At 48.0% G+C, this 12,100-nt stretch overlaps 1 protein-coding gene across 3 annotated transcripts in view; it reads left to right on the forward strand.

Moving 5' to 3' along the window:
- The first annotated feature begins 417 nt into the window (after nt 1-417).
- Nucleotides 418-12,100, forward strand: part of Yipf1 (Yip1 domain family, member 1) — a 45,601-nt gene continuing 33,918 nt past the window's right edge. For 2 of the 3 annotated variants that reach the window (NM_145550.3, NM_001205156.1), the window contains exons 1-3: nt 558-657; nt 1,958-2,037; nt 5,137-5,300. In NM_145550.3, the coding sequence (NP_663525.1) occupies nt 2,007-2,037; nt 5,137-5,300 (195 nt within the window). In that variant the 5' untranslated portion in view covers nt 558-657; nt 1,958-2,006. Of the gene's footprint in view, nt 658-1,957; nt 2,038-5,136; nt 5,301-12,100 lie in introns of all 3 variants that reach the window. The other variant, XM_006502968.4, reaches the window with a different exon arrangement.

Below are 12,100 nucleotides of genomic sequence, written 5' to 3' on the forward strand. Positions count from 1 at the left end.
GGATTAGCAGAGCAACAGGAGTCCCAGAGGAGACGATAGCATCCCCTATGGGCAGGGGGAGACAGTTTTCCAAGCCTGGAGGTCCAGGTAGGAAGCAAACCACAAGGTCGCTTGCCAGACTATGCCAATGTTGTTAAGTCCTGCTGTTTTCGAGGTGACTGTCAGACACCTAGGTGGTACAGCTGAGGGGCCAGCCCTCTGTGAACAGTGACAAAAGAACTTCTTTGATTCACAAGCCATCTGCTATGGTGCCTTCCTCGCTGGTTAAGTTTTCATGGCCAGAGAAACCAGGAACTGGTGACCTATTTTCTTTTTCTTTTTCATTTTTCTCTTTGCATAAGTAAAACGTATAAACAATGAGTAAAACACTCCCGAACTCCTGAGAATTCGCCCCACTTCGCCTGTCTCTTTAAGACCACCGAGAGGGCGGGACTCAGCACCGAGTTACTTGGCGCTCCGGTGTCTTCCGCGTTTTCCGAGTCTTCGCTGGGTGACCGCGTTTGCTTTAAGAGAGGAGGCGGTGCTCTGCCCGGAGGAGGCGGAGAAATCTAACACCCTCCCCCGGATCTCCGGCTTCCGGGATTGGACTGACCGGCTACCAGTGCAGAGCATCCCAGGCCCCAACCTTTCCTGGACAGTTGGACCTCTTCCTGAGAGGTGAGGGCGTCAGGGCTTCTGGGTCAGTTGGGGAATCTCCTACCCTCCCTGTCCTCTGTTGCTCAAGCATCCCCCACCACCACCCAAACCCTGTCTGTGCATCCCTAGATCCCTGACTGCAGGGTCGCTAACAGTTAAGAGCTACTAATTGCCTGGCTCTTCGCTAAGCTCCTTACACGCACTACCTTATAGAATGGTTTAGACACCTTCACGAACCCATTTTACAGATGGGGAGCCTCAAGGAGCGCACACACAGCAGAGAAACAACAGAATCGGGACTCAAACCCAGGTCTGTCTGGGACCTTAAGCCGGCTGCACTGGAATGCTTTCCCCACCACCTCTCCCAAACCCTAGGCTCCCCTTCCATTTTCTTCCATCTCCAGGCTGCATCTGGCCCCTAAACATTCACGCGGCAGCGAGTGTCCCCCGCAGCCAGTCTCTTTTTGTTGATAGGACACTCTTCTAACTCATGGTCTCCGAGCTCACCAGATAGTCTAGGATAACCTTAAACTTACTCAGTCTCCTGCCTCCGTCTCCTAGGTGCTGGGATCGCCGGCATGCACCAGATTTTGTAGGTCCTGAGTATTGAACCCAGGACTTTGTACTTGCTAGGCAAACATTCAAATGAGCTACCACACCAGCTTTCGGTTCCTCTGTAGGCTGTCCAGTGTCGCTCTGGATGGTTCTTCCCTGCACTGGGTGGATTCCGCTCACAGATGTCCTGATCACAGGCTGGGCTGGACATCCACTCACAGAGTCCTGAGTGCTTCTCGACTCTCCTGTGTTCAGTTCTCACCCGTCACATACTCTATTCCCAGGTGCAGTTCCCTTATTCTCCAGCTCACTCCTCTTCTTTAACTCCGAGAGGCTGCTCAGCTCTATACCAACTCTCTTCCTGAGCTATATTAATATAAATATCAAGTTGTATGACCTGTGATAGTTATATAAACTATCAGTCCCCGTTGAAAGAGTAGGCAAGTGTGTGTGTGGGGGGGAGGGATTGCTCAGCAGGTAAAGGTGGCTGTCCCCAAGCATGGTCCTAGTCCCATTCTGGGTCCCTAAGGTAGAAGGAAAGAACTGAATCCCATAGCCACAGAAGATAAAGAGATGGTAGTAATCATTTTTAGTTTCTGACCCACTATGTGGGGCAGGCCACCCTTAAACTCACAGAGATGTGCCTCCACAGTGTTGAGGTTAAAGGCATGCACTACCACTACAGCTGGCTCTCAAAATTCTTTTACTATGAATTCTTTTTGCAGAGTGTTCCATTTTCCTAAGCTTACATATTTCTTTGTTTTAGACCCCGGAACGTTTTCTACCTTACCCTTGGGAGAAGAGCCTCTGGCTGAATGGCAGCTGTGGATGACTTACAGTTTGAAGGTACGGCAGGCGGGCCTCCCCCTTTATCTTGTGATCACATTTTCCTCTGCCACAGCTACAAATTTTATTACTGCCACATGCCATACTGTAAAGGATTTTATTTCAATCATCTTGGTAAGAGGCTGTTGGGCACGCCCAGGTTTTTCTAGTTTGCTTATTTTTCTCACGGAACTCTTCTGATGGGCAGCAGGCAGCAAAAACTAGGAGTTAGCAGTTGCCTCATCTTTTCTGAGCACTCGCTGTGCAGGCACCGTTGTAAACACTTTACAGGGGACGACTCATGTAATCCTTCTCATATCGGGCTTTTTAAAGTAATCATTCTGCTTGTCTTTTCAGTAAGGAAACCGAGGCACTAAGGAAATCAAGCTATCTGCCTAAGAGTCACACAGTTACTAAACCAGTCAGCCAGGACTGGAATCCGGGCAGTGTGACGTCACAGACTCCCCACTGTCTGATGGAGATTTGATATTAAAGTAGAAGTAACTTCTTGTGCAAATACTGTCACACCACAATTCTCCATCTTGTTTCAGACCACCCATAACAGCATTTGTGCTGGGGAAGCTCTCTAGCCGAGACTCCCAGTTCCCATTCCCTTCAGGTGGCTCCCAACTGCCTATAAATCCAGTTCAGGAGATCTGATGCTGCTCTGGTCTCCACGGGCTCTGCACATAGGTGGCCATATACTCCCCCACCCCCACACATACACATAAGCCTGTTCCTCACCTCCTCCCACCGTCCCATAAGGTACAAGGTCATCTTCCGCCACTGTCACCTAAATTAACACCCCACCTTCCGATGTCACTTGCTTCGCAACTCACTGGGAGTGAAGGCCTGGATAACCAGGGCCCACTGCCTCTGCTGGTCTCTGTCCTTTTGTAGCTCATGGCCTTTCCCACGTTTGCCTGACACACTGGGCTTGCAGCCTCACAGAGAGCCAGCTTGGGACGTTTGCTCTGTTTTTCAATTCCAAGTTGTCTTTCTTCAGCTCTTGCTTGCACAGTGCAAGGGGGTGCAAGTATTGTGGACAGCATTTGCAGAGCCCCCTGGGCGGCGGGAGGAAGATTGTTTAATTTTTTTCCTCTTTAAGAAACAAAAAGTTGGTCCATGTTCCAGATCATAGCAGAGGTTGTCGGCCCAAGGCGGCTTGAAAGGAGGCAGGCCGTGATGAACGTGAGGCTATACAATGGTTAAGGACTTCGGCTTCAGGGAAGAGCATGTGGTCCTTGGGGTGGCCTGGAAGGCTGTCCTGAGGAAGATGGTAGACGAGAAGGTGGAGTTCAGGTGGCTTCTGGCAGAAGTCATGTGCTAGGAAAAGATGGACGTAAAAGACGGCTTCAGAGAGGCCAGGACGCAGAGACAGAGAACGTTACTGTCAGAAGAGATACACTTCTGATGGTGCCTTCCGTGTCTTCCGGCGTGCACACGCTTCCTGCTCTGCCCCTGGGTCCTTCTCAGCCCTTTGTGTAGCACCCATGGCCATTCTTATTGGGTGTTTTCCTCAGAAGGAGTCTGACCCCATCAGCGCAGCGAGCCGTATCTTCCTTCTGGCCCCTCTGACCTCGTGCTTGCCCAGTGGCGCTCTGTTCCTCCCCTTCCTGGTGTGCCTTCTCACTAGCAAAGTAGTGCTTTTGAAATATGTATGATTTAAGTGGGTCTCCCTTCATGTGGCTCCCTTTGACAGTGTTGTGACCATCTTTTAACTGTTAGTGCACAGCTAATCAAAGCATTGGGATGCTCAGAGACAGTCTGCATCGCTGCTGAGGAAGTTAATGAGGAAAGTTCTTTTGGACACGATTTAACAGTATAGCCCAGGAGCCTTAAAACCTTGGGCTTGGAAGATGACTCGGTGGATAAAGCCCCTGCCATGCTGATGCGTGAACTGCTTGAAGCACGTGGGCAGGTGTGCAGGCTGCCTGTAATCCCAGCACTAGGGAGGCAGAGAGAATTCCCAGCTAGCTGGACTAGCCAGGATTGATAGACTCTGGGTTTATAGTAAGAGTGTCCGCCTCAGTAAATAAAGTGGGGATGCCCGATGTCAATTGCAGCCTCCCTCCGTACATATGCAAGCATACATGTGCAGATGATTACATACCAAACACACATATATGCACAGGTACACACATGAACACATACCCACAAACACACACTCACACAGGTGACTTAATGGTCGCACTGATTAGTGGCCATCTTAAGACTAGGGCCCCCATACTCCTCTATTTTTTTTCCTTTTCTTCTCTCTTTCTCTGCTCATTTGTTTACTTATTTTTCAGGTTAGCATGGAAAGTAACTGGTTCATCATGGCATCTTCATATGTATATGTCATAGCGTGTTCTTCCCCATAGTCCCTCCACTAAATGCTTTGTCTACACTGTCATCTCTTGTATACTTCAAAAACTATTATAGTACAAAAGCCATTGTTTCTATACAGTCACCAGTAGATAAAGCAGGTTCTGGAATTGTTTGTTAGATGTGAGCACACCCAAGAGCAGGACCTGGTACCCTCTCAGCGGAGGAAAGTGTTTGTTTTATGAGGGAGTGACCATCACTGGCATGGATCTCGCTGTGCAAAGAAAGGAAGCACACTAGTCCCTAGCACTGGCCTTCCCTAGCGCTTCCTTCCCATGATGGAGCTGAGAGATTTCTATTCTGTTATTTCCACTTTGCTTCTTGGTCCTCGTGGTGTCTATGGTGATAAGGACTTGCCTGAATCAGAGATGTTGATGGATCAGGTACCCTACTAAAGACGATTTAGATAATCCTCCTGGCTCCCCTCCTCGATGTGCTGTGCCGGGTGCCCAGGTGGCTCCTGAGTCAAACCCTCCTGCTTCAGCCTCCCTGGTGCTGAGATTGTTTGCAAAGCCTCTTGCTGCTCGTCACGGATGAGGTTCATGGCAAGCTGAGGGAATTAGCAGCGTGAGGACTGGAAGCCAAGTCCTTAGGCATGCTGGGTATGTGCTCCACCACTGAGCTCTGTCTCCAGCTAAGAGACCTTCGGGGGAGAAGCTGCCAGCTACTGGTGTGGGAGGGAGCATCCAGTGAAAAGCCTCCAGCTACCGGTGTGGGAGGGTTCTCAGGCCTTTGTGCTTTGCTTCATTCCAGAATTTGGCGATGGAGCTACACTGTTAGCAGCAAATCCAGATGCTACCACGATAAACATTGAGGACCCCAGTGTATCTTTTGGCCACCAACCCAGACCCCCCGGGAGCGTGGGGCGAGAAGAGGATGAGGAGCTGCTGGGGAACAACGACTCTGACGAGACCGAGGTTTGGACTACGCTTCCATTTTCTGTCCTTTGACTTTTCTCGGCTTAGAGCCCACACACTTAATCATTTGGTAGATGCCTGGTGCAGCGCCGGGCAGTGGTGACACCAAGACATGTGACCCATCACATCACTTTGGGGCCAGGAAAACAGGTAAACAGATGATCCCTCGTGAGAAGCCCGTGTGTGGGTGGTGTCTGGGAAGCAGAGGGGAGTTAGGGAAGGTTTTCTCTGGTCAGTGACGCCTGGCTGAGTTTGCTGCAAGAGGGAAAGTGGCTCCGCACTGGTGGTAGAGGCAAGGGGAAGGATCTTAGTAAAGCCACAGAGGCACAAAGCTCTCAATGCAGACAGGAACAGCCTTGCCTCCCCCTGCACTGCAGCAAAGAGTGAGTGAAGGCAGCAGGTAAGACTACAGACGAGCAAGGACCTGGTGATGTTAGTTCCCGTGTGTTCTGAAAAGCATCAGGAGCCAGTGAAAGGTTTAAGCCATGTATCTAGATATGTTCAGACATTATTTAGTTTTGTTTGTTAGGTTGATTGGTTGGGGTTTTTTTTTTTGTTGTTGTTGTTGTTTTTCGAGTCAGGGTTTCTCTGTGTAGCCCTGGCTGTCCTGGAACTCACTTTGTAGACTAAGCTGGCCTTGAACTCAGAAATCTGCTTGCCTCTGCCTCCCGAGTGCTGGGATTAAAGGCGTGCGCCACCACGCCATTATTTAGTTTTGGTGGCCTTAAATAAGTTGGAGGAAGACAGACTAGAGGCCGGAAGACCAGACAGAGTAGGGCAAAATGGTCTTGACTAGAAGCAATGGGAGCAGACCCAGTAGGACTTGAGAAATGGTGTAGGTGAAGGAGAAAGCAGGAGGCCGCAGGGAGACATAGAGGCCTCTGTCTGATTGGGTGGCGTATAAATCAAGTGGGTCTTTGTGACCCTGGGCACATAGCTGGGGTGTGTGGGGAGTAGTATTTCTTCATTACTCCACACATTGAGAATGCCGAATTCTAACCACTAGACCACCAGGGAGTGACCCTCCACACATTGAATTATGGTCCACAGCCCATGAAAGGTGCTCATTCTGTGTAGCTTCACTGTGCAGCTCTGGGGCACCATCACCAGCTGTGTGAGTCCTTTGTCACCAGGAGGACAGGAATCAGACACTGATTCATCCTGCAGTGTAGGGAAAGTGAGTCTCTTACAGAAAAGACACCCAGGGGCCTGCAGAGCACTGGGGTTAGAGGAGTGAGCAGCAGGCTGCCTTCCAGGGAGAGCTGTCAGGAGCACGGGCTACATCGCATCCAGAGGGGATGGATTTGAATGTGTGTGTTCTCCAGGAAAGAACAGGAACTCAGACTCCATTCATGGCTCAACACTTGCTTGGATGTGCAGTCCAGCTCCCGCCAACCAGGCTCTTAAGATGCTTTACCATAGCCATGTAACGAGGCTCCCGGAGACCTGCATGGTTGCATATTCCTAAAATCAAGGCACTCGGGAGGATGAGGCCGGATGATTGAGAGTTCAAGGACAGCCTAGACTACATAGTGAGACTCTATCTCATATAGACAGGAACAAAACTAACAAAACCTAAGGACAGAACTGTCCTTGGTCAGAATGAGTGTCCTGTGAGTAGTGACTTCTTAACCAGTTTGCCCAGAGCCTCCTGGTCTCATTTTCATTCTCTTGCTTGTAGGCTATTTGCAGTTCCCTACTTCATCTCTCTTCTTAAAGGTTTTGGAGGCCCAGTGGCAGGCTGTGGCCTTTTGTCTTTCTTGTTGAAATTGCCTGGACTCAGCATTTGAATGTTAACTTTATGTGGGATACTTGTAACCTAGAAACACAAACCTGGCCAAAATGTTTACAGAGGCGAGGACTGAAGATAGTCACTAACAGAATGATAGCCATTAGAGGGCCAGCCTAAGGTAGGAACCAAGATAGAGGAACAGGGCAGTTCTCACTGCTGACCAAGTGGCCTTTGGGTATATGAAATAGTACCTTAAAAGAACAAAGTGGGCTGGAGAGAAATGGCTTAGCTGTTAAAGGCTAGTGTGGGGATTGGAATCTGCATGGCCCTTAGGGAATGGTATTGCTAGGAGGTGTGGCCTTGTTGGGGGAAGTTACTGTAGGGGTGGGCTTTAAAGCCCCACCCAGTGTGGGAGAGTTGGTCTTCTGATTTGCATGCGGAGCAAGATGTGGAACTCTCAGCTCCTCTAGCACCAGGCCTGCCTGCAAGCTTCGCTGCTTGCCTCCATGGAGGTAATGGTCTGACTCTGAGAACCAATAAACCAGCCCCAATTAAATGTTGTCCTTGTAAGAGTTGCCTTGGTCACAACATCTCTTTACAGCAAGAAAAAAAAAAGGAAAAATACAAAGTAGAGTAAACTGGCTCCAGGAAGTTCAGTGGAGTCCAAACAGATTAGGGGAGTGGTGACTTGGGGCAAGTTCCCACCCAGCTAAGCTTATTGTTTATGCATTTGCTGTTAATCAAGGAATAGTTAGAACATGTTAGGTTTTATTGTTACTTGGTTATTGTTCTCATTTGGACTTTTAATCTGGAAAGAACTACGGTTCAGAAATGCTGGCACACACTTGAGATCTGGATCTTGAGCAACAGTGGCCATGGAAAGCTTAGCCCTGGGCATTGTGGTACACACCTTTAATCCCAGGAGACAGAAGCAAGTAGCTCTCTGAGTTCAAGATTAGCTTTGTTCAAGAGCAAGTTCCAGGTAAAGGAAAGTTTAAATCCAGGTGTGGTGGTACAGGCCTTTGATCCCAGCAGTCAGGAGACCGAGCCATACAGATCTCTTGAGTTCAATGTCAATCTACAAAGTTCCAGGACAGCCAAGCTTAGGCAGTGAGGGGAAACAGAAAGCTGGCGATAATGTGATAGAACAAAGGAGCTATGTTCCAGCTCCAGCAAGCAGAGAACTTGGCAGTTTTGGCCATGTGGTTCTGGCTTTAGAGTCTAGAATAGAAGGTATGCCGGGCGGTGGTGGCGCACGCCTTTGATCCCAGCACTTGGGAGGCAGAGGCAGGTGGATTTCTGAGTTCGAGGCCAGCCTGGTCTACAGAGTGAGTTCCAGGACAGCCAGAGCTACACAGAAAAACCCTGTCTCGGAAAACAACAACAACAACAAAAAAAAACAACAAAAACAAAACAAAACAGAAGACTAGAAGGGACTACTGGGACAATTGATGTTGGCTAACTGGAGCTAAGAAATGAGCAGTGATTAAGAAGAGAAGCATCAGGTGACATCTTCTGGGAAGGGTTTGCTGAGAGCACAAAGAAGCAGTGTTCCAGAGACAGCCAAGGTTGCACCTCCTGCTTCATCAGGACTTGGTAATGTGTAAGAGTCACCCAGGTGGTACTGGTTTTAAAGGCATGAAGGGGTCATGGAGAGCAGCTGAGGCTTGCTTGGCACTGTGAGAGGCCATGGAAGGCCATTGGTGAAGGTACAGCCTCAGTTGCAGTTGACGGTCCAGGACTGAAGGGGTCACACCACGAAGGGAGCCTATAAGAGGCTATTGGTGAAGCCTAGTTGCAGCAGAAGTCTCCAGTGAATTGGAGATGCCAGTACTATGGGGTGATCAGCAAGAACAGCATCAGCAGTGAAGTCAACCAGAGCCTAGAGTGCTGCAGCGGGCAGAGCTGGAGATATAACCCAAGCACTTTGGAGGACCCCAGAAGATCACGTGTGGATTCCAGACACTGGAACAAGAAGATATAAAGTTAAAGATCCCACGGTGTTAGAGATGTCAGAGCTGTGGGATACCTGCTGAGGAAAGCTGCTAACAGGGCGTGAAGCCAGCCAAAGAGAAAGAAGTTTGTTGCAGTCAACACAAATGAAAGGAGTTGGAGATCTGAAGAGAGTTTTGTCATCACACATGGAGATGCTGAGCTTAGAGTTTGCCCAGCTAGTTTTTGGCCTTATTTTGGTCCAGTATTTCCCCACCTGTTTTGGAATGGTAATCTATGCCCTGTGATGTTGGACGTATGTGAGCTGCTTTTTCATCTTGATTTTGTAGGAGATTACAGTTAAGAGATTGCATGAATCTCAGTAGAGACTTTGAACTTTGGACTTTTTATATTGTTGAGACTGTTACAGACTCTGGTGACTTTTGAAATTAGATTAAATGTATTTTGCATTATGCTATGGCTAGTTATGGCCCCCATAGACTCAGGTGTTTGAACAAGCCAATGGAGGCCAGGGAATAGAATGTGGTGGTTTGAATATGCTTGGTCTGTAGGGTGTGGTACTGTTAGGAGGTGTGGCCTTGTTGGAGGAAGTGTGTCACTGTGGAGGGTGGGCTTTGACGCTCCACCCAGTGCAGAATAGTCAGTCTTCTCCTGTTTGCCTTCGGAACAAGATGTAGAACTCTCAACTCCTCCTGCACCATGTCTGTCTGCTGCTGCAATGCTTTTTGCCATGATGATAATAGACCGAACCTTAGAACCAGTAAGCCAGCCTCATTTAAACATTGTCCTTTATAAGGGTTAACTTGGTCATGGTGTTTCTTCACAGCAATGGAAACCCTAGCCAAGATAGTTAGGCTCACAACTGAAAATACAACAACCAAGTGGGCTGGAGAAGGATAGCTCAATGGTTTGGAGCACTTGCTCTGCCCATAGGGAATGGTTAGAGGACTAGAGTTTCGTTGACCTATCAGGGGACTCAGAACTGCCTGTAGCTTCAGCTAAGGGATCCAACACCTTCTGGTCTCTGTGGGTACCTGTATGCATGTGCAGGCACACATAGATACATGCACATAAGTGAAAATGAAATTTTAAAAATCTAAAAAGTAAAAATAAATAAATAAATAAATAAAAGAAGAAGCCAGCCGGGTGTGGTGGCGCACGCCTTTAGTCCCAGCACTTGGGAGGCAGAGGCAGGTGGATTTCTGTGTTCGAGGCCAGCCTGGTCTACAGAGCGAGTTCCAGGACAGCCAGGACTACACAGAGAAACCCTGTCTCAAAAAAAAAAAAAAAAAAAAAACCAAAAAAAAAAAAAGAAGAAGAAGCCAGATAATTTAGTCCTAGGGCAAAATACAGAAAAGAATTCAGCTGGGCAGATTTTTATGCTTCTGTGCAACCTGTGACCATCAAATAGTGAGACATGTAAGAATAACTTCTACTATGAGACCGGACCCTAAGGTCTCGACCCTACTCTATAGACTTAAAGACCTTTGTAATCATTGGCTCCAGATAATTAAAATGTAGGCCTGAAGGAGACACAGAAAGTTATCTTATATAATTGAAAATATTTGTATCAAAATAACACTGGCAATTTGTTAAGAAGAGCTGGTAGTCCATCTATGGAAGAGCCGGTGGAACTGGCGATCTGAGCATTTCATGGCTATGGGTTAAAGTCACAGAGGGGTGACCAGGGCCTGCTAGAGCCACTCCGCTTTTCTCACCGGCCACTGTGACCACTGCTGTTCTTTTTGAGCAGATCCTATAATAAACAACTGATATTACTCTCAGCCCATTTTGTCTTATTTCATTTTATTTTACTCTTTTGAGACAGGGTCTATCTAGCCCTGCTTGGTTTGGAACTCTCTCTGTAGACCAGGCTGACCTGCAACTTGGATATCTCGTCTGCCTCTGCCTCCCCAGTCCTGGGATTAAAGGTATGTGCGTCTGTGAATGAGAACAAAACTGGAACAACATCCACTGCAAGTTAATGGGAGATCAAAAGAGGAAAAATGTACCTTGCAGGTTAAGGGTTCTATCTGCAGTTAAGACAGTTAAGAATAACTGCCTGTTGTCCTGTGTTAAATCCTTGCAAGTTAGGGTTTCCACTTGAAATTAAGAATAAGTTCTTGTTTCTTAGATGTGATGTAAGCAGCTTGCAACCCATTTCCATGGTGCATAGCGCTACCCTTGCTTCTTCCCTTTCATTGTCTCTTCCTAACAGTGGATAACAGCCAACACTCTCACCCCTCTGAACACCTTATCTCTCCTATAAAAGGGGCTTCAAGAGGCCAGCAGGGGCTGCACTCTCAATTGTGACTTAGGGTGTGACAGCTGGCTGGCCAGTCCTGGGTGCACCCCAAAATGCAGCTTGATTTAATTAAGACAACCGTGGATTGTGATCTCAGGTTTAACACGTGGCTGTAGTCCGTTCCTATTGGATTTGGGTTTTTTTTTTTCTCACTGATTTAAAATCTTGCTAGGTTTTGCATCCTTTGACTCTGCCTTCCTGTGTCTCAGCTTGAGAAGGTGGCCCACGATGCCCTTCCTTTTCCTCTCTAAGGTTAAGGTTGGTTGAGGCTCCTCAGGGGTTGCAAGACGCTCCTTTAACCTTTGTCTTTTGCTGTTCTGCTGGGACATATTCAGAGTCTCATGACCGCGTGGCTTTCCTTGGAAACATGGGGGACAGTCCCTTTCCAGTGACTCTCATTGTAGAATGCATCCTGGTTAAGTGTAGCCTCAAATAGCTACAACCGCCCTGACCAAGAGGACTGGTGACTTAGTCGGGCTGCAGGCTCCTTTAGAGGGAGGCCAAGCTCTGAACATTGGCTTTTCAAAGCCAGCCTTCCGTCTTTGCTGGCAGTGCCTCCAAGCTTTGATTGTTGAGTGCTTGGGTCACTTCCTGCAGTTGTGAAAGGGGAGAAGTAGGTTTTCATTTTAATTTTTGTAATTTCTATGGATATGGGGGACTCCTTGAGATAAAAAGAGAAACCAGATAGCTGCTCCATTTAATACTTTAAAATCTATGGCACAAAGTTTTAACTTTTTGGATAGAATTTGGTTTGGTTTGGCTTGGCTTGGCTTGGCTTAGTTTGGTTTGGTTTGGTTTGGTTTGGTTTGG

Source organism: Mus musculus, chromosome 4, assembly GCF_000001635.26.
Source record: "Mus musculus strain C57BL/6J chromosome 4, GRCm38.p6 C57BL/6J".
NCBI classification, from domain to species: domain Eukaryota; kingdom Metazoa; phylum Chordata; class Mammalia; order Rodentia; family Muridae; genus Mus; species Mus musculus.